This window comes from Urtica dioica, chromosome 5, assembly GCF_054948205.1.
Source record: "Urtica dioica subsp. dioica isolate 48M chromosome 5, U.dioica_male_clone48M_v1_H2, whole genome shotgun sequence".
NCBI classification, from domain to species: domain Eukaryota; kingdom Viridiplantae; phylum Streptophyta; class Magnoliopsida; order Rosales; family Urticaceae; genus Urtica; species Urtica dioica.
The window spans coordinates 39165678-39187949 of NC_142760.1; the positions used below are offsets into that span (position 1 = coordinate 39165678).

Consider the following 22272-nt stretch of genomic DNA (forward strand, 5'->3'; position numbering starts at 1 on the left):
ATAATGAAGTCATCTCAATTTTGTGAAGCCAAATCCTCTACAAAGACATTTGTTTTTAGAAATAAAAAAGTTAATTTTCTTGATTAAATTTTAGAGATTATTCCAGAACTATGATATTTTAATTTTTTTATATTAATAAGAGTCATTTATTTCAAAACTATGACAAAAAAATATCATAAAAACTATATTTGATGACAAACTGTCATAAAAAAAAAAACTAATTTAATTGAAATTTATAATCATAGGATCTTACTCTTATCAGAGAAGTACGGCTTCATTACTTTTAGAATAATAGGAAGTTTGTAAATAATTATGGTCTGAATTATTAGTTAGATTTTTTTTTTTAATATTTAGTAATGACAAAGAAAGATAAACGAGAGATTCGAGTTAGGTAATTTCGTAAATTGAAAATGATTTAAGTACAAAAATAATTATTAACTACCTAGTCATTGGTATATTACTAAATATATTTTTAAAATATAAATTTTTATATATTAGCTAGTTCACATATAATTAATTTGCGAAATATCATTTTTTTTTTTTTTTTGTGTTCAAATTTGCATGCGTCCCTATGATTCACTACTCCTTAGTCCTTAGTCCTCATTGACCCACTCCACTTAAAAACCAGTAAAATGAATAATTCAAAATTAAAGGCTTCCAGTTATTTCTCACATTAACGGTCCTACCCTTCAAGTCATCACTAAACATGTTTCCTTTTGTCCTTGCTCGTTGTAACTCCCCAAGTTAAGAACAAAATTATTAATTAACAAACAGAAGAAACTTTTAATATATCACTCAAAAAATAGATATAAAAATTCAAACTTGAAAGGTTCGAAATAAAGAAACCCAAAACGTATAATGTATAAACATCTTTCTTGTAGAGACTTTTTGTTAGCAAGGACCCATCATATGAGCGTGACACAATTCTATCATCATTAATCATTTATTCACCAAAACTATATTATAATAAAAAATGAAAACAAATACCCATCCACGCCAATTCGACGACGCCGTTTCATGGAATACTAAACTATTTCACAATAATTAAATATTAATCCGTTTACTCTTACGACGACTATATTTATGGGTTTCAGTTCTCACGGAATTTTATTAATTTAAATTTTTTTTATTTCCCCAAAAAAGTTGTTAACGTTCTCTTCTAAGCAGTTTTGGCGAAAGAAAACTCCGGACCGGAAATCTCTCAACGATCAGTTCAATGGCTACCAAAGTTTATATTGTGTGAGCATAGATTTTAACTTTTTTTTCCCTCTTCGTTTTGTTTTCAGTCTGAACTACTTGTGTTTTTTTTTCCTCTCTCTGATTACCTAAATTTCAATTTTTGTTTTTGGCTCTGTGTTTCATACCTGTTATTAGTAGCTGGAAATTTGAATTTTGGATTCGGATCCGTTTCTTATTTAAATAGCTTAAACACTGAAGTGAATTGATTATGATTCTGACTTTGGACAGATTGTTAATTGTACTTGATTCAGAGTCTTTGTTCTTTGACTGTTATTAATTTTAGTGGGTCATTGTTAGATTAATAGAATTTGATATTTTGATTTAAAGACTCAATCTGTCTATCTAAAATTAAACGCTGGATGAGGTTTCATTTGGAGATGCTGAATCTGATTTTAATTCAATTTTAAAAAGCAAATATAATTCAATCAAAGCATTAATTTTTTTTTTTTTAATCTTTGTATGTTTCTGGGTTTTTATTTATTTATTTCTGCCTTCTGGGAAAACCGTGGATGAATGTGTTGGATTGCAAGCCTTCTTAATTTTTCTTTTATGTGATTCGACTTCGTTCATAGTCAGTCATAGAAAGTAAAAGATAGTTTTTTTTTTTTTTTTTTTTTTTTTTTTTTTTACAAAATATGGATTTTACCAGATTCGAAAACGTAAAAAGAAAATAATCTTCTGGTTTTTGGGTTTCTAAAAAATGCATATGAGAAGTGACATAATAAGTTCATATCTGAAACAAATCTATGTCAAACAGAACATAGATAGAGCCATCCAGGAATGGAAATAAAGATTTCATTGTCCATTTTTCAGATTGAAATTTAGATCAGTCTTGATTTTTAGATTAAATTGTTCGACTTGAATGTTGAATCATGAATTTATCTAATATGTTCAATTTAATTTATTTATTTTTTTCTTTTTATTTTACTAATGAAGAAATTAAGTCTAAATCTGCAATACATTGGCTTGGATATGAATCAGATATTTTTAAATGAATAACTAAAATGCTTTGTTCCGTATCATTCTTTTTTATTAGAACGACATTTGTATTATTGATGATATTGACGAACAGTGAATACAAAGTTTGTAGCGGAGATAAACTCCAACAGTTCAGTATCATTCTTATAAATAATTAAATAAAAAAACTTAAATTTAATTATTTTTTTTAGTTACTACTCTATGTACGGACATGTGGAAAAACTAGCAGAAAAAATAAGAGAAGGCGCTGCTTCTGTTGAAGGTGTGGATGCTAAATTGTGGCAGGTACTTTATTTTTTATTTTTATTATTGTTATAATAACCCTTATTTTTGTTCTTATTAAACAATGTTGTTAATACTGAATCAATCACATGAAATTAAACTTTGGTAGGAAAAAAAAAGAGATTCTGCATGAAATCTTGTCTTTTGAAATCAATGTTTGCCCTGACTCAAACTTTCTTTTCATTAATTTCCAATGACAAGACACATTTTAGGATTTTTATCTTAATAAAAGCAAATGTATTATGTATAGATATACTGAGATTTTACAGAAATGACATGAATTAATTTCCATTTTCAATAATATATCAACGCACTCCATGTTCATTATTTAGTAACAAAACGCATTCTATCATTTTATACATGATCTGTGTGTTGTCCTGACTCAAACTCTCTTGAATTCTGGTGTTATTTCACATTTTAGGATCTTAATTAGAATTTTTCTTCAAAAAGGATCTTAATTAGAATAATAAAAAAAAAAAAAAAAAGTTGTGTTACACAAGTATACAAACACATTCTGAGTTATCACAGAAATGACATGAATCAATTTCCATTTTCAATAATGAGTAAAGTAACTCCATGTTCATTATTTCGTAACAAAACTCAATGAATTTGAATTTAAATGAAAAAAAAAAAATCTACACCAAAAATGAAAAAGAGAGATATTCTCAAACAAAATGAATATTTTTATAATTTTCTATATAATATAAAATAAAATAAAAATATTACTTACATATGGAACAATGTTTCAGAGATTGACACAAGAGTGACATCACACAGGTCCCGGAGACTCTGACGGAGGAGGTGCTCGGAAAAATGAGTGCTCCGGCGAAGAGCGACGTTCCAAGCATCACCGCCAACGAGCTGGCACAGGCCGACGGCTTCGTCTTCGGCTTCCCGACGAGATTCGGGATGATGGCAGCCCAATTCAAAGCCTTCCTCGACTCCACCGGCGGCCTCTGGAGATCTCAGACGCTCGCCGGAAAACCCGCCGGAATCTTCTACAGCACCGGATCCCAAGGAGGCGGACAAGAGACCACAGCGTATGAATTCATTTCATATTTCATGTTTATGATTAATTCCAAGGGCGGAGCTAGCTTAGACTCATGGTGGGCCAATGCTCCCATTAACTTTCAAAAATTAATTATTTACTCCTAAATTAAAAAAAAAAAAAAAATTACGTCATATTTTATATTTTTAGCACATAATTATACTTTTGTCATATTTGCCCGCCTGAAATTTATTTTTCATAATCAAATTTAATTAGATTTGTCCCCTCTAGTTACAAATTCTAGTTCCGCCACTGATTACTTTAATAAGAAAATACGAAATTCAGCCTCTGAAAATCACAAATATGCTTTTTTCGGATCCTCACATTTTACTTCAAATTTTAATTTTAATTTTTAATTTTTTTATTTTTTGCTCACTCGTGCTTTACGCTGCCCAAACAAGACAAGGAAAATACTTCATAAAACAAATTTGAAATTCAGCCTCTGAAAATCACAAATATGCTTTTTTTCGGATCCTCACATTTTACTTCAAATTTTTATTTTTATTTTTTATTTTTTGCTCACTCGTGCTTTACGCTGCCCAAACAAGACAAGGAAAATACTTCATAAAACAAATTTGAAATTCAGCCTCGGAAAATCACACGTACACATCTTTTTACCGATCCTCACATTTTACCTCAATTTATTTTTTGCTTAGTTGAAATTTACTCTGTAAAAAAACAAACAAGGAAAATAATTCAGAAAGAAAATACGAATTTCCGGCTCGAAAAATCACACATAGATTGTTTTCTAGCCCAAATTTTCTGATCCTTAAAATTGTTTTGTAGCTCAAATTTTCCGAGCCCGAACATGACCCAAAACTTTGTTATATTGGGGTTTATACAGGTTGACCGCCATAACTCAGCTGGTCCACCACGGGATGATATTTGTGCCGATCGGGTACACATTCGGGGCAGGGATGTTCGAGATGGAGAAAGTCAAAGGAGGGAGTCCGTACGGTGCGGGGACTTTTGCCGGGGACGGCTCTCGACAGCCATCCGATCTCGAGATGGACCAAGCTTTCCACCAAGGCAAGTACGTTGCCACCATCGCCAAGAGGCTCAAATCCGCCCATTGATTCGATACCATACTTATTTTGCTTCGCCTCGTTGGTTTGTTACCACAAATTTCGGTTTGATTATTAATAATCTTTGCTTCTTTGTTTTTGCACGCGTGTTATATATGGTATAGTTTCCGGTGATTATTGATTATTGTTTAAAAGGTTTGGTTGCGCTTAAAGATTTGTTCTGATGGTGAATCAATTGCTTAAAGATTGTTTGCAAGTGAGATAAATCGCTTACTAATTTTAACTGAGTAAAACACGATTCTTAATGAGAAACGACGCTTGTTGGTCTGAGTCCCGAGTATTGAACACAAGACAAAGAGGTCTGAAAATGAAGATCATGACCTAAAACCCCTCGTAAAATTTTAACAATATGTACATGTATTGTGTTTTTTGTGTATAAATTTTTCTTTTTTAAATGTATAACAATATTAACAGAAAATCATATAAAACCCCTCATAAAAATATTTCAAGTATTGTATCATCCCTGAAATAAGGGATGGCTGGTTTTGGTGGCAGTGACTTTTTTTTCTTCTTCTTTTCTTTCCAGTTTTGGTGACAGTGACTTGAACTCCAAGGAAAAAACGGACTTTAGTTATTGAGAGAGAATGACCAATTTAGAACCAACTTGATAGAGGTAAATTTCATATAAATAATTTAATATTTAAAATAGGTGGCTTATTTCTTTCAAATACTACTGGGAGAGCCCAACTGAAAAATCATATTGTCAATAAGGACAAAAGAGTAAATAGCTAATAATAAATTGATTCGTTTTAATAGAGAGAAAGAGGCTGAGAGATACACATGTATGTATCCCAATTTTTCCTTTACTATTGAAATCCCCTAAATAATTATAACATTGTAGACACGTTATTAACTGAATCTAGTACTTAAATTCTCAATTTTGTCATGAATTCTCAGTTCTACTGTTTTTTTTTTTTTTTTTCCGAAATTCATCAATGTTTTTCTTCCAGTACGGAATGTTGGACTCTTTTATTTTATATATATATATATATATATATATATATATATATATATATTTTCTGAATGCTGGACTCTTCTCAATACAAAAAATTAATCTGTATATTAAGTACTTAAAAAACAAATATCTATCAGAATAAGACGAGTGATGGGAAAATATTCTAACGGAAATTGACCACTCTTTTTCATTTTTGTCAAAACAGAATTCAGTGACACGTGAGGGATTCAGTTTCTTCCACTTTCTTTGTCTGCTTTCTCTGTTTTTATCATTTTCCTTATGCCCGCCAATGCCATTTTTTTTTTTTTTTTTAGGGAGGGCTTTATAAGTAGCCAAAGATACAAGATCGGATATTTACAAATATGGGGGGCTGGACAAATATAAGTATCTATTTCTAGAACCACACAAACACATCCCAGAAATAATTAAATGTGGGCATTGCGCCCGCCGGGATTCGATCCCGCGTCCTCTCTTTGGGAGGAGAGTGGTGTTACCACTTGGCCCAAGCAAGCTTGGGGTACCAATGCCATATTTATCCATTACTTTCTTCTACACAAGTAACATTTTTAGTATTAAATTCAATTTTCAACCATTAGATATTAATTAAAGGGTTATTAAGTTATATAGCCACACGGTTATAGCGAATTGAGATATAGCCTACCTTTCGTTAATTTTTTTTAAATAGCCAAGTTAACTTATTAACAAATTAGTAAAAGACTTATTTAATTCAACCAAACATGTAAAAAAAAGGTAGTTAATGGGCTGCCACGTATGCAAGTTGGCTATTTACAAAGTATTTATCAAAAGTTGACTAATTTACAATTCATATAGTTTAAGTGACTTATATAACCAATTTATTGTTAATTAAATTGAGCCCTGAAATCATGACCATTTGGGAATAAGAATGTTTGAAGAAGATCAATCATATATTATTCAAATTTGTACAATAGTACAATACTGTTTCGACAAAAAATTTACACCATTGTTTTGTATATGACTAATAATAAAAGTTAAGGCATTGTACAATCAGAATTTTTGTTACACAAAGCTGTGATGACTAATTATATATAATTTTTCCTTTGAACTTTCCACGTACTTTTGTTGACTTGATCGAAAGATCTGAAAGGAAAAATATATCTGAATGCGGAATCTTATATATTCTTTCAAATATAAAAATGTTCAAATCATAAATTTAAGGAAATATATGAGAACCAATACAAATTTCAAAAACCTATGTAAAATGATAAAATGTTAAAAACTATATGTATTTTACAAAAATAATCCTTAAAAAATCTAATATATTATATCCTCTCTTTTTCTATCAAGATCATTCTATTATCCGTAAAAAAAAATAAAGATGAAAAAATTGAAATAACAATCTAGGTTTGAGTGAGCCACACTATTGCTAGTGAAATGGCTCCATTTAAAGAGAGTACATTATCCATGTCATGGAAATTCGTTATGAACCGGTGATTTGGATCTCGTGATTCGTCCTTCGTAGGAAGTAGTGGAATTAGTTGCCGTGTTAAATTTAGTTTTTCAACCTCGCTAAATTAGAGTGGCTGTTTTCAAAATTAATATGTTGACTGAAAGATGATTTTCATTAACTAAAAAGACCTATATATAAGTAGGTCAAATTATAAGGGGGCTGGGCCCAATAATAAAAACTTGGACATAATTTAAAATTTTAAATGACATAATTAAAAGATAATTAAATAAAATAAATTACTCAGCCTACGGCACATCTTTACGAAAGATCTAGATATCGCAATTCGTTCTTCGTAGGAAGTACTCGAATTAGTTGCCGTGTTGAATTTCATTTTCTTTGCCTCTCTAACCTACCTATATAAAGGTAGGTCAAATTACGAACGAGTCGGGCCCAATAATCAAAGCTTGACATAGTTTAAACACATAATTTAAATGACATAATTAAAAGACAATTAAATAAAATAAACTACTCAGCCTACGGCCTATCTTTACGGAACTTTTCGGTGATACAAGTTCTGATGCAGGCGGAAGCTTAAACAATAGATAACAATTTTGATTGTTGATTCGACGCAAGAATTCGTCCTCGAAGTCTGGTCGTCCTCCGAAGAATCATCGTGGAAGGGTATGAGATGCTTCACATTGAATACATCGGCGGTGCGGATGTGGCTCGGGAGTTTGAGGCGGTAGGCGTTGGGGTTGATCTTCTCGACGATCTCTACGGGCCCGATCTTCTTGGCTGCCAGTTTGTTGTAGTCACCAGTGGAGAAGCGTTCCTTGGAGAGGACGGCCCACACAAAATCACCAACTTCGAACTCGACGTGACGGCGGCCCTGGTCTGCACGTGCTTTGTAACGAGCGTTGGCAGCAGAGAGGTTGTCACGTACGGTGTTGTGGATGTCCAGCAGCCCTTTGACGAAGTCAGCAGCTTTCCCGTGCGTCTTCTCCGGGTTCGGTATAGGAACGAGGTCCAAAGGTCCACGCGGTTGAGCGGAATAGACAACCTGGAAAGGGCTGAAACCCGTGCTACGATTGACGGCATGGTTGTGAGCAAACTCGGCTTGGCTAAGCTTTTGATCCCACCCCTTTGGATGATCGCCCACGAGACACCGAAGCAAGTTGCCAAGGGAGCGATTTACTACCTCGGTTTGGCCGTCGGTTTGCGGGTGATAAGCGCTGCTGAAATCAAGCTTCGTGTTCACCATCTTCCATAGACTCCGCCAAAAGTGGCTGATGAACCGTGTATCCCGATCGGAGACAATTGATGTCGGGAGGCCATGAAGTCGATACACGTCTCGGAAGAATAATTGAGCAACACTCACAGCGTCCGTGGTCTTCTTGCATGGAATAAAGTGCGCCATTTTGGAGAAACGATCGACAACAACAAAGATCGAATCATTACCTCGCTGAGTTCGCGGTAATCCCAACACAAAATCCATGCTAATGTCAGTCCACGGCTGAGACGGAACGGGTAGCGGCATGTAAAGCCCGGCGTTGGTAGCACCGCCTTTCGATAAGTGGCAAGTACGGCACCGTTGTACGTATCGCTGAACATCGCCACGCATACCAGGCCAAAAGTACGAGGATTGGACCAGTTGGAGCGTTCGATCCCGCCCCACGTGCCCCTCGCCGTGTAGCTCTTGTATAATCTGAAGCCGCAAGCTACAATCCGGAACACACAGTTGATTTCCGCGAAAGAGAAACCCACTGTGTAGGAGGAAGTCCGAGCGTTTGCTGGCTTGGACGTCGGCGAGGATAACCGAGAAGTACGGGTCGGTCGGGAGGAGATCTTGGAAGGTATCGAACCCAGGTACTTCGACTCTCATGGTGGCTAGTAGACTGGTCCGGCGACTAAGGGCGTCAGCAACGCGGTTGGTGACTCCGGCCTTGTGTTTTACCACGAAAGTGAACCCTTCGAGGAAAGAAATCCACCTCGCGTGTCGAGCGGACACCTTGTCTTGGCGGTGAAGGTGTCGGAGGGAGTCGTGGTCGGTGTAGAGCACAAACTCGCGGTGGAATAAGTAGTGCCTCCAATGTTTTACGGCTTGAACTACGGCGTAGAATTCAACGTCGTACGTGCTGTAATTAAGCCGCGCACCAGATATTTTCTCGCTAAAATACACCACCGGTTTACCGCTCTGACTGAGGACAGCCCCTATACCTGTCTTCGAGGCGTCAGTGTGTAGCTCAAACGGTCGCGAGAAGTCAGGAAGTACTAGAATAGGCGCAGTGGTGAGTCGCTCTTTGATCCGCTCGAAGGCTGCCTCGGCATCGTTTGTCCACTCGAATCGGGTACCGCGCATACAATCTGTGAGTGGCGCTGTGATCTCGCTGAAGTGTGACACGAAGCGTCGGTAAAAAGAAGCGAGGCCATGGAAACTCCGCACTTCCGTAATCGACCGCGGTCTAGGCCAGTTTCGAACCGCTTCTATTTTTGCCTTGTCAACTTGCAAACCATCACCAGAAATCACATAACCGAGAAACAATACCTTTAGCGTCATGAAAACGCATTTCTTCGCGGCTGCATAAAATTGTTCCCTTCGCAACACCTTGAGCACCTCTCGCACATGCTCAATATGTTTGTCGGGATCGGCGCTATAAATTAGAATATCGTCGAAGTAGACGACGACGAAATGGCCGATGAAAGGGCGCAAGAGTTGGTTCATTACCCGCATAAAGGTGCTCGGGGCGTTGGACAGGCCGAAGGGCATAACAAGCCACTCGTACAACCCTTCGCGTGTCTTGAATGCCGATTTCCACTCGTCTCCCGGCCGCATACGGATTTGATAATACCCACTCTTCAAGTCCAGTCGCGAGAAGATCTTGGCACCACTAATCTGATCCAACAAATCATCGAGGCGAGGAATGGGAAAACGATACCTCACAGTGATTTTATTCACTGCCCGGCTGTCCACGCACATACGCCACGACCCATCCTTCTTTGGTGTCAACAGCGCTGGTACCGCTATCGGACTCATGCTCTCTCGGATGTGCCCCTTTGCGAGAAGCTCTTCAACTTGCCTTCGTAGTTCCTCGTGCTCACTCGGGCTCATTCGGTAGTGTGGTCGGTGGGGAAGGGCTGCTCCCGGCTCTAAATCAATGTGGTGTTGAATGTCTCGGAGGGGCGGTAGACCGTCGGGTAGATCGTCGGGAAAAACATCCTTGAACTCGGCCAATAATGGAGCCGCCGCATCGGGAACGGGGCTGTCTTCGGTGACCTCCTTCCCGAGAAGCATGTACACCACCTCCGAGGTCTTCATCTCTTCACCAAACTGTGCAATGGTAAGCAAGTTTGAGCTCGTACCGCTGCCTGCCGCGTGTGCGCCGGTCGCAGTCTTCTCGGTGGGCTTGCTCGGCAGTAACACGATCTTGACTCCTTCAAACACGAAACTGTAGGAATTTGCTCGACCGTCGTGAGAAACCTCCCTGTCATACTGCCACGGCCTCCCAAGTAGCATGTGACAAGCATCCATATTCACCACATCGCACCACACCTCGTCACGGTACTTTGTCCCTACTGAGAACGGAATCAAAGCGCGCTTCGACACCGTTACCTCGCCACCTCGTTTCAGCCATGCGAGCTTGTACGGCTTGGGATGTTGTTCAGTCTTCACGTTCAACTTATGAACCGCTTCTTCTGAAACAATATTCTCGCAACTTCCAGCGTCGATGACGAACCGACACACCTTGCCGAGAACGGTGCACGTCGATTGGAAAATGTTGTTGCGTCGCCAATCCTCTTCGGTTGCTTTAGGCGTCAAGCACGCCCTCCGCACGACCAATGATAAGCCTACATCCCCTTCTACGAGCTCCTCTTCATCATACACGGGCTGCTCCCCCTCCTCCTCAATGTCGTCACGTTCTTCTATAATGAGAGCCCGTTTCCCGATTTTCTTGCAATCGACTTGGCGATGGCCTTGTTCCCCACAAGCGAAACACTTCATGGTGCTCGAGCTCGCCCCTCGTGCAAAATTCGGGGTTCTTTGCTTGTCTGGGACGGATTTGGTTGTCGCACCCCGTGGCGCGGTGTTCCCGGTCAGGTCCGGTCACGCGCTGGCAAACGGGTTGGTGAACGGGACTGAGTGGCTGCGGCGTGACTGCTTCTCCACCGAGAGGGCTCGCTGGAAAGCCGCGGAAACTGAAATCGGGTCGAACATATTCACCATCTCTTGAATCTGAAACTTGAGTCCGCCGATATATCTCGCGACGAGCTGGTCTTCGATCTCTTGCACCTCGTTCCTGGCTAGCAATTGGTAGAACTCAGCCGTGTACTCTTCGACCGTGCGGTTCCCTTGCCGAAGATTCTGTAATCGCTGGTACATCATCTGTTGATAATTGTAGGGGAGGAAGGCCGCTCAAAGGTGCTTCTTCATCTTCTCCCATGTCGAGATCTTTGCCTTGCCCATCCGATTCCGGGTGAGTTTTAGCTGCTGCCACCATGCTATCGCACGGCCCCGAAATCTGGTCGCGATTAATGCAACTCGGCGCTCATCGGGAACTCCCCGAAACTCCAGAATCTCTTCTACCGTCGAGAGCCAATCAAGGACTTCCTCCGCTTGAAGACCCCCGTGAAACTCCGGAATGTCAGTCTTAATTCCAGATTCCCACCGCCGATCGTCTCCCTCGAAGACTCGCTGGGGTCGTTGCTGGACGAACGCGCGCTCTTCGAATGACCCTCTGTCTTCCATGGAGTCCGCTACCGATCCCCATTGACGCTGGCCCTGTTGTTGTGCCAAGAGGGCAGCCACACGTTGCGTGATTGTCTCCACCATCTGGTCCGTTCGGGCGTCCAAGGCTCGCGCAATCTGCTCCTCGATTCGAACGCCATCGTCCCTCTCGTAGACCTCGTCCACATGCTGCCTCTGTTGAACGTTTCGTCGTGGCGGCATTGTCAAGGTCGGAGGCTCTGATACCAAACTGATGCAGGCGGAAGCTTAAACAATAGATAACAATTTTGATTGTTGATTCGACGCACGAATGCCCAACCAAAACTCCTCCAAGTTGTGTTGATTCGTCGAACGAATGCCAAAACTTAGGCAACAAATTCGAATTCAAAGGGGAATCGAAATTTGGATTTGTGTTTGATAATATTTCATTCATGAAAGCTCCCTCTAAGTCTGGAAAACGAGGACTTAAATACAAGCCAAAAGAAAACCGAAAAGACAAAAAAAAACCGAAGGACAAGAAAGCCAAAAGACACAATTAATACAAAATATTAAACTCGGAATTAAGGCCACTAAACAGCGTTTTTAGGAGCCGAAAGGTTGGCGAAAACAGACTCGAAAACTTCTAGTGTTCGTACCGTCCGTAGCTTCGAAACGAATGGTACGAATAGGAAAACTGACGTCCGAGTCAAAAGATACGCCGCATCAAAGTCGCCACTTCTCCAAGCGCTCGAGGAACGTCAAAGCCCGCTCGATGTCCGCATCAAGTTCCAATCGAAAGTGTCTGTAACACTATTCATACAGACTCGAAAGTGTCTGTATCTCCGTTTTCTGTTGCAACAAATAATTCCCGCCTTTTGGCGGGATAGATATAGACGCGACTTATCGCGTCTAAAAATATTTATAAAAATTCTACAGACACGATAAGTCGCGTCTGTATCTCCATTTTCTGTTGCAACAATAATTCCCGCCTTTTGGCGGGAGAGATATAGACGCGACTTATCGCGTCTGAAAATATTTATGAAAATCCTACAGACACGATAAGTCGCGTCTAAAAACATTCCCGCCGGAAACCGCGAAATGTTTTAGACACGAGTAATCGCGTCAAAATCCTTGTTTTTTTTAATTTGTGTAAATCATTTTTTAATTTATTTAAATTATTAAAAAATGCATAGAAATTAATAAATATGATATCTTAAAAGTCATAAATATCTCATATAAACTAATATAAACGTCATACATATGTCATACGATATTCACATAACAAAATAATACAAAATATCAGTCTATGAGATGCACATCTACGTCTCGGATCCTCCCGGTCGCCCTCCTCTAGGTCCCGCTCCTTTCCGTGCTCCTGATCCTTTGCCCTTCGAGCTCCTTGTTGTTGTTGCTTTCCCTTTACCCTACTGAGCGGGACGTGTCACAGATGGTGGATCAGGAATAGTCTGAGTCGGACGTGTCACTGATGGTGGCTCAAGAATCGTCTGAGAATATGTCTGCGATGAATGCATCCTTGCTTGCGTAGGAGTCTGCTGTGAGGCAGCGCTACTCCCCGGCTGAGTCGACGGACAGAACTGTGATACCATCTGAGCTACGTCGGGAGGTAAGGCTGGAATTCGCATACCAGGAATGCTTGCAGCTTGAAGGTTTTCAAGGAGCTTTCCTAAGAAACTCGACATCGATATCAATACTCCTGGCGGTCCTTGTGAAGCAGAAGAAGAAGTTTGACTATCGTCGATTCGTTGCGCATTGATAGCCGTTCCTCTCGGGACAACCGAGCAAATCCCCGGAAGATGATCAAACCTGACCGCATCGCATTTTTTGGTGATCTTCAATGTCATTTTTTTGGTGATATTTTGTTGATTATATTGTTTTGTTTTCTAGAAGATGAATGATAATGCTTAATCGCATTTTGTTTCACGTGAATCTCTATTTAATTCAGGTTTGTGAACTTCATATGAATTTCTGAATTTTTAAGCACTCATTAGTGATTTTTCCCATGAAATTATTGATTTGTATATTCGCTCTTATTTGTATTTTACTTGTTTATTATACTTTATTCATACGCATATATATATATATATATATATAGAGAGAGAGAGAGAGAGAGAGAGAGAGAGAGAGAGAGAGAGAGACTGTTTTGCTGATTGTTATCACACGTATGCATGAAGTATGAAAAAACAAAGCGTCACTGCTGATGAATTAACAACTTAAAAAGGATTTAACATTGCTTTTTAACCAAGTATTGCTTTTTATTGATATCATGCTTCAATGACAAAAATTTCTGTAGTGATAAATAAAGAAATACTAGTAAAGCACACATCCAAGATCGTTTCTATTCAAAGATGAACAGTTGTTGAAACTTTAGTCCGAAGATAAGTGAATAAATATGTATCATTCAAGGTAATTAATGAACGCATAAGTTTGTAATACGTTGTCATCATACGAGTGGCCATATATTTGTGAATATAATAACTAATCATGATGGAATATTTGATTTTTTATTCATTTGATTATGTTTATGGATATAAAGTTGATGATGCTAGTAAACAAATTATAGTTTTGATTATTTTCCTTTGAGTAGCTTCATCGCCAAGCTGTGGATTATTGGGACCTCAAACAAAAGATATGTCTCAATCCAGTTCTTCAGCCTATTGTAGCAAGAGTCGTAGAAAGTTACAACAGTAAATTATTATTTTGTTTTTTCTGGTTTTATTAATTTATTTACTCATCGCTATATATGATTTAATATAGTGTATGAGTCATGACCTATGTATGAGATTATAACTCATATAAAGTATATATCTCTTTCTCTTTTTACATGAGAAAGGCATGCAGCGTTATAATTAGTATATTCTCTTTTTCTGATATTCTTAAATTATTGGCATATATGCATTGGCTTTAAGATTACCAAAAGATATGGTAATTTTTTTAATTAGTGTATTTTTATACCAATTATATATATATATATATATATATATATATATATATATATATAACTATATACAAAGATCTTTATAGGTCTTGAATTTTCCATGAAAGAAGAACAGTTAGATTTTCATACAAGTTGATTAAGTTTAATAGCTGAAATTTTATGTTGCTTCAAATTTCTACGAACTTTTTTTTTCACTCCACAATACATTTGAAGTTTTGATTTCTATTTTATCATGAATTATGTATAGTATTTATGAATCATATACATATTAAGTACCCCACATAAACCTGACAAATTTTACTGAAAATATGATTTTGAAATACCCACAAATATTAGCTCATAAAGGAGCACCATTTACAATTTCCAGAAGTCATCCGAAAAGAACATAATATGTATTTGGAAAGAGAGGTATTTGCCTTTTCCTTCCAATAGAAGTCCATCAATGTGACCATTCGTTAAAAAGCATATAACGAAAACCATGACCCCCAAAGCATCTATAATTTTTTAAGTCATAAATATATACATGTATAAATGTATATATAACTACAACAATAATCTATTTATAAATTACTCCAAAAAAAAAACCTATTATTAAAATACAAAAAATCAATATCAAAATGTGAAAAAACCTGAAAGCATGAGAAATTGTGGGTCACCTTCTGACTTCCACTACTAACATTATTCCAAACACATAAATAAATCAAAAAGTGAGATTTCCAATCCACTGCTAACCCCACAACTACTCAAACCCTCTATTCTAAAATTCAATAATTCTCTTTCCCAAACTTTTTTCTTTCTTTCTTATTTTCTCTCTTCTTCCCTTTTCCTCTGAAACTAAAGATAGTGCCAGCTCTATTCACAATATAGTAAGAAGGAATAAAAGCTTCTTTATCTTCTACTTAACTCATCCTCTAAAAACACATCATTCATTTTATATATCCCATATCTAAATTTTTTTAAAAACATAATATAAAAAATAAAAGAAGAAGAAAAAAACTTTTGCCTTAATTAGTTTTAGAATCTGTATTCATTCCTAACCCCAACTCTCTAATACCGATTCTTTAATTATTATTAAAACAATTAATATGCTTCCATATGGTCCCAATATTGGCCAAAAACTGCATCATTTTGCCTGGTAACTGGACCAACAACATAGCGCGTGTTCCTTTTGAGGGTCACTTATATTTTTTTTTTTCCCTTTTCCCTCTAATTTAATTTAAATCTATCCATTTCTTTTCCATGGATCTTAACTTCAGACCACCGGTATCAATACATAAGCGTCTCTTTTCTTTTTATATAATGATGATCTTACCATTCCTAACTTGGCTAGGGTTTTGATAAGATATATACATATGCATTATACGATATATAATAACAAAACTCTAGTTGATAAAACTACAGGGCTCCTTTGGGCTCTTTGAATGACTTGCCAATTTGAATCTGGAGAAATATTCTATTTCTTTTATCTATCTGAATGTTCCGCCAAATGTCGGTGTCCAAAAATCTACTGTCGTCTCATGAGTCACCGGAAATGTGCTTGAAACCGGCACCAAACATAACCCTCGGCTTCTTAAGTCTTGCTTTGAATCTTCGGTGTCCTTCGATTTGTCGGGATTCTGAATAGAATCATTTATGCATTTATAAAATAAAAAAAGTCGTTAACAAAAATATTGACACTAAATAAATCTTTCACATCCATTCTAAAATAATAAATAATTTCACCTAAATTTTGTTGATTTACTAAAATTAACTTAATCATTTTATATTTTCTTTTACTTATTTTAATTTTATAATAAAATGTGTTCTAAATTCCAAATATATCTAGATATATTATCTGATGGAATTAGTTTTAAACATTTAGAGTTTTAAACTATGCTTTTTTTTTCTTTTCTTTTAAAAAATCATTAATATTGAATATAATTTGAATTGACATGAAATATTGAGTAGTCATTTAAAGAAACCGAAACATCTACCGATGCAACATTAGAGTAAATATTTTTGCATACTCTTTGAACATTGATAAATCATGCACTAATATTGCTGGTAGGTATTCTCTACCGACACCCCATGCAACACACAAAATTAAAGCTTTTTTTTTTTCCTAGCACCAATTATTTCTCTAATGTACACTAATTGAAACATATATATTAAACGGAATTTTTTTTGTTATTCCATATGACCATGAGAATGAAGAAGAATATTGTACCTGTTGGTGCTGTATGGCAGCTCCACTTTTCATGTATGGGGTGCTCAAAACCTATTATTTTATGAGAGAAAGAAGAAAAAAAATTTACTTACTAAGCACTTTATACATATATTTTAATTCTTAAAAATAAAAATAAATAATAAAAGTAAACTAAATATCGATGATAACAAGGAATCCTTGTAATGGGACTTACACTGACTTGCTCATGTAGGAACTTGATGTATTCAATGGCTTCAGAAAGCACTGAAGCAGTATCAGTCTGACAAACGCAAAATGTAACATGATTATATTCAATATATATGTACATATATAAAGATAAAATAACACATTTTTTTTCTTTTTTTGGGTCAGAATTAAAGAAACGAGAAGAGAAATAGCATTGAGATGACATAGCTTAATTTTTTACCTTTCCAAAAGGTGAAACCAATTGTTGGAGGGCAGTGATTCTGTCCCCCATCTTCTCTTTTCTGACCTAAAGATAATAACACAAACTTATAAGGATCCAACTTATAAATAATATGATTGTTAGAGTGTTTTATTATGGTTGTAATTAGTATATATCCCTCCATCTATAATGATAATAAAACAAAAGGAAAGATAAATAAAAAATAAAAAAAAGCTTGGACACATGACTTTTTATTTTCTTAACTGAAATCTTGTCAGAAATGAGGAGGGCTTAACAGCAATATATAAATTGTTCTCTATCTATCTCTCTCTTTTTTAAATTTTGTACCTTAAAAGCTGGCAAAGTTGATGGCGTTTGATCATTTCTTGACCTTTTATTGGATGCAACTTCGCTCCCACTTTTCTTAGCAACAGACCCAGAATCCCTAACTTCGGATATATTCTGTACATTATTGACCATCAAACAGTTTCATTCAATATATAATCATAGAAGCCTCTCATAAAGCAAAACCCTAATAATTATCACTAACTATAGCCCACAAAAGTAATTAAACGTATTTAAAGAAAAAGAAAAAAAAAAGTAAATTTACCTTTGGCTTTTCGCTGAAAGTTGAGGTTGGAAACTGCGGTTGCAATGCCGGGAAAAACCCGGCCCTCACTTCCTTCATGGCGGTCTCGGGTGCGTTCCAAAAGGCCGCGTTGTTAGAGAATTGCAAGTGATTATTGTTACTGTTACTATTACTATAAGCAGGTACTTTCGGCGGCGAATTAGTACTTCTCAAGAATTGAGGCAGCTTGTTATTACTCGCCGGATTAGTACTCGTTGTGCCACCGCTAGACCAGTTGCTCGAAGGCAAAACTTCGTTCGAGTTGAGCCCGAAATCAGCGGAGTTGTAGGGTTGTTGTTGAGTTGTGACGTCGGGTCCGAAAAGCCCTTGAAGTATCGCAGAAGGGCTTCCATAGAGAGACGAGTCGAAGCTCGGATTAGTGTTATTAGTATTGTTGTTGTTGTTAGGCAAACCTTGTTGACACGTCACCGTGCTTTCGCCGGAGCTGTACTGAGGGCTGAACTGGGTTTGGTCTAACGAGAAACCCCGGTTGGTGGTCATTTGCTTGAACTGTTCATGTTGATTATGATGATGATGATGATGATGATGGTGTTGATTTGGTGGAGAGGATGAGTGTTGATGATTATGATGATCACCGTGGAATAGCTTATTATCTGATGATGATGATCTCCATTGAATTTGAGCCGTTGGATGGTCTTGTGGTTGGAAGCTGGCAAGGTTTGAGCCCATGTTGTCTTGAAGAATTGCCCGGAAACTTCCCTCCGGCGCCGGTTTTTCTCCGCGCCTGTAATTTAGAAAACAGGAATTTTTCGGAGCCCATAAAAGCTTATAATTAGTTCTTCAGCAAGTTATGATGTGGTTTATGTCTTATCAGAGAGATATTGTGATAGAGAAGAAGGACCAAAAAACTATATGGAGAAGATAGAAAAATTTATCTAAAAATTAATGGAATTCTATTACATATTGTTTAGATACAAACAAAAAAAAATGTCCCCAATGAAATTATAAGATATATTACTCATAATAAGACTTATTACTTTCAAATTCATGATTGATGGTATTAGTATGTTACAAATAAAAAAATTAAAAAAAAAATCAAATGCCTCAAATTTTTTATGCCAAAAAAAAAACTCAATAAATATTTTCTTGTTAATTTTATGCACTAAATACTTTAATTATACTATACCACCACTACAAAATTAGCCAAATAATTAAAAAAAAAATTCTTACAATAAAGGATGGTTCCAATCCATGGGTTGGGAGCTTGAGAGTCCCAACCCCATCATGTGCAAGTTGGCATCGCCGGAGTTATTATCCGATGCGCTGCCATGGAGCTTAAGACCCTCCCCGAACGCCATCACCGAGCTACCTGAAACCGAGGCCGATTCCATGGAAGCCCTAGACTTTATGTGATCAACCATGGTGTTGGGGTTGGTATTATCCCCAGAATTATTATTATTATTATTAGACCATCCAAAGCTTGACAAGCTGTTGAGAGCCGAGGAAGACGGTGACGTGGCAGTCCCGGCCTCGAACCGGCTCGCTCTCGATGAATCCCACCAATTCCCACTCGTTTGGAACTCATCAGCCATGGAAACACAAGCTCTCTTCAACGAAAAAAATAAACTATGTGTAACCTTTGCTTTGTTGTTCCCTTGGGAATTATATATATCTTGCCTTCTGTTTGTTTCCCTTTGCTTATACTTTCCCTTTGCTTTCTCTTCTTCTCTTCTCTTCTCTTCTCTATGGAGGTTTTTCTTTCTTTTCTTTTTTTTTTTTGGCTTTCATAAAATGATGAAAGTTGTTCTTGGTATCTTTGTGTATTTATATGTATATATTGTAGGTGAAGTTTTTGAACTATTTCATAGTTGTAGTCGGGTAAGGAGAGAAGTTACAAGACTATATGGTTGACATTTCAAGGGGTGATTAGACAAGGGAAAGGTCAATTTGGAATTAATTTTTCTTTCTCCTCTTTTTCTTTTTCCTTTTTTCTTTTCACCTTTTTTCATTGTATTTTTAATATTTTGTTTTGTTTTTAGCCAAATTTAGTGTGGCATTATTTTCGGCCAATGGTGGCATGCCAGGTGACAAATTCACAAAGACCCTAAGCATTTGTCTATTACAAGACAAAATGGGTATTTTTGACATTTACTATCAAATATCAACATGTTCCTGCTTTAGTGATTTCAACAATTAGGGTATGATAGCTCTAAAATAAATACTTTGTATACCATGAATTAAACCCATTTTTTTTAGAGCTTAAATGTGTCTACGACACTAATTATTCAACTTCAATGAGCCATGGGTTTGGATGCTTTTTACGCTATCTTCATATTGAAAGCTATTACTGGTTATTTAGAATATATAGTTTTAGGATATATCCATTACAAGCATCTAAACCATAACCCTTGTAGTCAATTTGAGCTTATATATATGATTTCCGCTTCTTCTTTTTTCCTCTTTTTAATCCTGACCCTTCTTTCAAGTAATAGTATTGAATACTTTGCTTTCATCAACTTTCGACCATCTATATCACTATCAGTAACCCTTATAACAGAATATATGCCAAATATAAAGATGCTAATCGGACATTATTAAGTAATAAAACCAATTCGTTTATAGCCTGATAATAATGTAGATTAATATTCCTAATCACTATGCTTTTCTCTACAGTGCAATATTGACGTGTCAAGTGGAAAGTTCATGTGCTACTACTACTAGCTATAAATACATATATAATGAAATTTTGTGTCAGAGATATCGCACGTAGAGTCAGTGTATACGACAATCTGTTCTAATTCTATTGATGGATAAAAATTAATGCAGTGTGTAAAAGTAAATAACACAAAAAAATGATAACTCAGTTCGGTGCAACCCCACCTACTCTGAGGGCAATTAACCAAGTAAAAATTAAATTCACTATATGAAAAGTAGTCAATAATATACAATAGTCTTATATGAACAATCCGCTTCTAGGTCATTTTTCTATTACAACCGATGAATTTCAACTCACGCTCCTTTGAATCTGAGCTCTCCTCACTTTCACTTTCAAACACTCTCTCAAGTGTTTGATAATCTTCAATGTCAATGATCATGAATCTTCAATCACAAAATCACAAAACCCAAAACAACACTTTCACGCTCTATGAAACAGGAACAACGTCTAGAGAGTCACACCACACACACCACACAAATGATTTTTCAGTCTGCTAATTTTACACGTCTAAGAACTTAATTGTGTGAATGAATGTGTCAAGAGACCACTAAAAGCATAACATTTTCTTTTATGGTGGTCAAACACCTCTAGAAGTCGAATTATGGTCATTACTCATTTACGCGGAAAAAATATATGTAAAATGTCTTTCGAATATCATTCTGACGGAATAGAAAACTTGTCAGAAATCACTAGTACAAAAATCTTTTTTTGCACCCAAAAATACCTTTCGGTGCGACTTTTCCGCACCCGAAAGTCCGCACCTAAAGGTCTTGGGTGCGAAAAATCGCACCCAAAAGTCATAACTTTCGGGTGCGACTTTTAGGTTTTTAAAAAAATCAACGAAAGTTTTTAGTTGCTTCAATGTCTTTTGGGTGCGACTTTTGGCACCCGAAAGTCTTTTTGGGTGCGACTGTTAGGTGCGAAAAGTCGCACCCAAAAGTCATCTGCACCGAAAAACTGTATTTGTAGTAGTGAATACAGATTATGTGCATTGTGGTCAAGATGTCACAGCATATCCTGAAATATATTGCAAGACATATTGCCAAGATAAATTTACAATAAAAAAATAAGTCAACAACACAAATAACTAGCGATGGCAATTTGGTCCGGACACGAAACACGAAACGGTTACGACACGATTTAAAGCGGATTTGGATCTCAATAAATGGGTCGGTTCTTAATTGGGTCGAACACGCTAACACGATTAAATAATGAGTCAAAACGACATGATTACGATAACACGATAAAAATCCAATTAACACGATTATTAAATAGTCGACACGAAACACGATTACGACCCGCACGAATATGACCCAATTAAAACGATTACGAGTAATAGCACGATTACGACCCAGTTAAACACGATTAATATTATGTATGTAAAATTATTAATTTATAACTATAAACATAAAATCAATATTCAATTAGTTGTTTTCAATTGCTGATTTAACTAGTATGCCAAATGGGTGCTCTCATAATGACAATTTACAATCACAATAACAATTGTCTCGTAATAACATATCGTATTCCATTTTATTCGGTTTCAATTAAATTCAATTTATTTCGGACAATTACAATTCACATACACAATAACAATAATCTCATAATAACATTTTGTATTCAATTTTATTTGATTTCAATTCAATTCATATCGAACAACCACAATTCACAATCACAATTATAATAGTCTCATAATAACGTA

At 36.6% G+C, this 22272-nt stretch overlaps 2 protein-coding genes across 2 annotated transcripts; one reads left to right on the forward strand and one right to left on the reverse strand.

Annotated features, from left to right (window-relative positions):
• Positions 1-1016: 1016 nt before the first annotated feature.
• On the forward strand, positions 1017-4803 carry FQR1 (flavodoxin-like quinone reductase 1). The gene is made up of 4 exons (XM_089615449.1): positions 1017-1239; positions 2409-2502; positions 3277-3539; positions 4392-4803. The coding sequence occupies exons 1-4, from the start codon at positions 1217-1219 to the stop codon at positions 4621-4623; spliced, it is 612 nt and encodes a 203-aa protein (XP_089471575.1). The 5' UTR covers positions 1017-1216; the 3' UTR covers positions 4624-4803.
• Positions 4804-15836: 11033 nt separating this feature from the next.
• Positions 15837-19739, reverse strand: LOC149398394 (transcription factor bHLH123-like). The gene is made up of 7 exons (XM_089615482.1): positions 19085-19739; positions 17876-18638; positions 17614-17727; positions 17287-17352; positions 17074-17139; positions 16881-16931; positions 15837-16290 (listed from the first exon to the last, which is right to left on the reverse strand). Exons 1-7 carry the CDS (start codon positions 19444-19446, stop codon positions 16141-16143), a joined length of 1572 nt encoding a protein of 523 aa, XP_089471608.1. The 5' UTR covers positions 19447-19739; the 3' UTR covers positions 15837-16140.
• Positions 19740-22272: the final 2533 nt, after the last annotated feature.